At 38.1% G+C, this 3,474-nt stretch overlaps 1 protein-coding gene across 1 annotated transcript in view; it reads left to right on the top strand.

Moving 5' to 3' along the window:
- SBF2 (SET binding factor 2) overlaps positions 1-3,474 on the top strand; it is a 502,701-nt gene that overhangs the window by 93,310 nt on the left and 405,917 nt on the right. The window contains exon 2 of the mRNA XM_010829324.1: positions 30-115. Within this exon, the coding sequence (XP_010827626.1) occupies positions 30-115 (86 nt within the window). The remainder of the gene's footprint in view (positions 1-29; positions 116-3,474) is intronic.

Genomic DNA, 3,474 nt, shown 5'->3' with positions numbered 1-3,474 from the left:
AACTTAATGCACTTTGATTTTATTAATAGGGTCAGGAGCAGGTCTGGGGAAAATAATCCAGAGATTTCCACAGAAGGACTGGGATGATACACCTTTTCCACAGGGAATTGAATTGGTAAGCTGATGTTGTATTACTGTACTTTTAAAATGATACTTTTCTTGTTTTATTTATGGTTATATTTATGTTGCAGTTACTTTTAAATTATTTGGTGATTTAATTGTAACACATTATTAAAAATAATCTCCCCAACACAGAAACCTTTGACTTACATTGGTTCTGGAATACCTGTTCTTCCCATTTAAATTTCTCTTTAATATTAAAGATGAAATAGATAATCTTTATGTACCTGGAAGCTGAAAAATTCCTCTGATTCTTATAATCAAACTCTTAGTCTAGTATCTTCAGTGATAGTGTCTGTCACTAATCAAATATTTATTGTATTTTTTTTTCCTGAAAATTTCAAGGTCGTTGTTTTAGTGAAAACTAAATAAAAACGTAGATAAACAAAACCAAAGGTTGGTTTAATAGTGATCAATCATGGTTTGAATTTGGTCTTGAAATAAAAATCTGAATTCTTTCTTTCTAGTTACAGGATTTGTATTTTGTTTTGTAATAGTGCAATTAACTGCCTTATTTTTGTCAACCATTTTAAAGCAATTTATGGTTGAGCATAATTTATATGACTAACACATTCTCTCTGGTGGTGGATCTGTGGTGATAAAATCAGAGACTGCAAAGATGATCACTAAAGTATTTTTGCAATATGACTATAAAGTTTAGAGAGTGTGTGTATATGTGTTTGTATATATGTGTGTGTGTTCATCTATATTGTATGTATATTTACACACACACATGAGCAGTATTCATCAAAGCAATTGTTTTGAGTGAACATTTGGTATAATATGAAAATGAGAAGAGTGCTTGGGTTGAAAATCCCAGCTGAATGGTGTGATATCTGGCAAGTTACTTAATTTCTTGAGCGACAAGAGTCTTCATCTATAAAATGAGGACACTGATAATACTAATCTCCTAGGGTTATGTAAAAATAAAATAAGAAAAATACAATTAAAATGCTTAGAACCGTGTCTTCCATAAAGTTCTCAGTAAATAAGGTAGCTTGTTATTATTGTTGTCATTGGTGCTCTGTGTTTGACATATTTCAGCTCCTACCTCAGAGGAAGAACTGTTCAGTCTTTTGTTAGCCTATATCATAAATATTTATTAGTAATAAAACTGATGTTGAAAACTATGATTTTTCTTATCTTAGCAAATGACTGTCCATTTCTGCCTCCCTGAGGATAAAAAATACATTGCTAAATGCTTAATTTTGATTGTTAAACCCAATTGTGTAAAGAAGGCTGTGAGTTCTGTAGATCCACAGAGAGGGTAAAACTTGAGTTTAGGCATTAAAAAGGGGGGAAGAGTATGAGAATCTGTGAGGCAATACATTGGAAAAGACCCTGATGCTGGGAAAGATTGAGTGCATGAGGAAAAGGGGATGACAGCAGATGAGATGGTTGGATGGCATCACTGACTCAATGGATGTGAGTTTGAGCAAACTCCAAGAGATAGTGAAGGACAAGGAAGCCTGGTGTACTGCTGTCCATGAGGTTGCAAAGAATTGGACATGACTGAGCAACTGAACAACAAAGTGGTCTCTGCCGCTAGTTCCTGGCACAGAGCTTCTGAAACCCTTGTAATTCCTAAGTCAAAATATACTAGAGACATCTTTTGTTCTAATATTTGATCTTTGATCCTGGTTCCTGCCACAGGGCTCCTGAAACCTTTGTAACTTCCTGGGTGGTAGGAGTGTTTTGTTCTGATGAGGTGACTCTTGGGGGACTCCTGGATGGTTCCTGGATGAGGAGAAGGACCAAGCCATGATTAGAAGCTTGGAACTTTCAGCATTTATCTGCTATTCTCTTGAAAAGGGAGAAGGGCTAACAGTTTAGTTAATGATTGATCATGCCTACATGAAGAAGCCACCATAAAAATCCCCAAAGTATGGGATTCGGAGAACTTCCAGGTTGTTCAAACATCCACCTACTGGGAGGGTGATGCACCCCAGCTGCACAGAGAGAGAAGCTCCTGTGCTTGGGACCTTCCCAGGCTTCCTCTGTATATCTCTTCATCTGCTGTTCATCTGTATTCCTTATCATATCCTTTAATAAACTGATTGTAAGTAAAATGTTTTTTAAGTGAGCCACTTGAGCAAATTAATTGAATCCAAAGAGGTTGAAGCCATGGGAACCTCTGATTTGTAGCCAAGTCAGTCATACAGAAGTTGTAGGTAACCTGGGGACCTGCTTGCAGTTGGCATCTCAGGTGGAGGAGGTGTGTTGGTCTCATGGGACTGAGCCCTTAACCTTAATCAGTCAGCTAAATTGTAGGACACCCAGCAGATGTTGTGCATAATTGCTTGTTTTGAGGAAAAAATCCCACACATTGGGTGACTAGGAGTGTCAGAGATGAAGTATTCTGGGTAAGGTAAACGTTACCACATGAGGAGAAAAGTAGGTTTTTAAGGACCCTCCTTATATTCCTTTTTCTTCTCTTCCATATCTTGGCAAATACTAGTAATTGGTCTTACAGTGTGGATAACTGGCATTTGTACTATTAAAGCTTTAAAACTGTTTCACTGTCCTTTTTAGTAATGATTGAAAGGGGAGCATTTTGGTACTCGAGGTCTTTTAGAACTTTTGTGTGTTCCTACCTCCCCTCACATAAATGTGCGGATGGATATCAATTACATCAGTTTGACAGTATGAACAGTGAACCACCTTCATAAATTTTAAGGACAACAGACGTTATTGGGTTAGAGAGAGATCATGATTTGACTGTAGTTTATTTAGCTATGACTGAGAAGGAATACTTTCTGTATTTCAAAAGTTAAGGCATAGATACTGTGATGCCTCTCATGTCTCACTAGTAGTAATGGAGAGACATGTGTTGATTTTCAGTTCAGTTGAGTTCAATCACTCAGTCGTGTCTGACTCTTTGCTACCCCATGGGCTGCAGCAGGCCAGGTCTCCCTGTCCATCACCAACTCCCGGAGTCTACCCAAACTCAAGTCCATTGAGTCAGTGATGCCATCCAAACATCTCATCCTCTGTTATCCCCTTCTTCTCCTGCCTTCAATCTTTCCCAGCATCAGGGTCTTTTCAGATGTGTCAGTACTTTGCATCAAGTGGTCAAAGTATTGGAGTTTCAGCTTTAGCATCAGTCCTTCTAATGAATATTCAGGACTGATTTCCTTTAGGATGGACTGGTTGGATCTCCTTGCAGTCCAAGGGACACTCAAGAGTCTTCTCCAACACCACAGTTCAGAAGCATCAGTTCTTCAGCACTCAGCTTTCTTTATAGTCCAGCTCTCACATCCATACATGACCACTGGAAAAACCATAGCTTTGACTAGACGGATCTTTGTTGGCAAAGTAATGTCTCTGCTTTTTAATATGCTGTCTAGTTTGGTC

The sequence above is a fragment of the Bison bison genome, unplaced genomic scaffold (assembly GCF_000754665.1).
Source record: "Bison bison bison isolate TAMUID 2011002044 unplaced genomic scaffold, Bison_UMD1.0 scf7180017864503, whole genome shotgun sequence".
Classification (NCBI taxonomy): Eukaryota; Metazoa; Chordata; class Mammalia; order Artiodactyla; family Bovidae; genus Bison; species Bison bison.
Note: the sequence above shows the minus strand (reverse complement) of the source record. Positions and strands in the feature narration are given on the sequence as shown.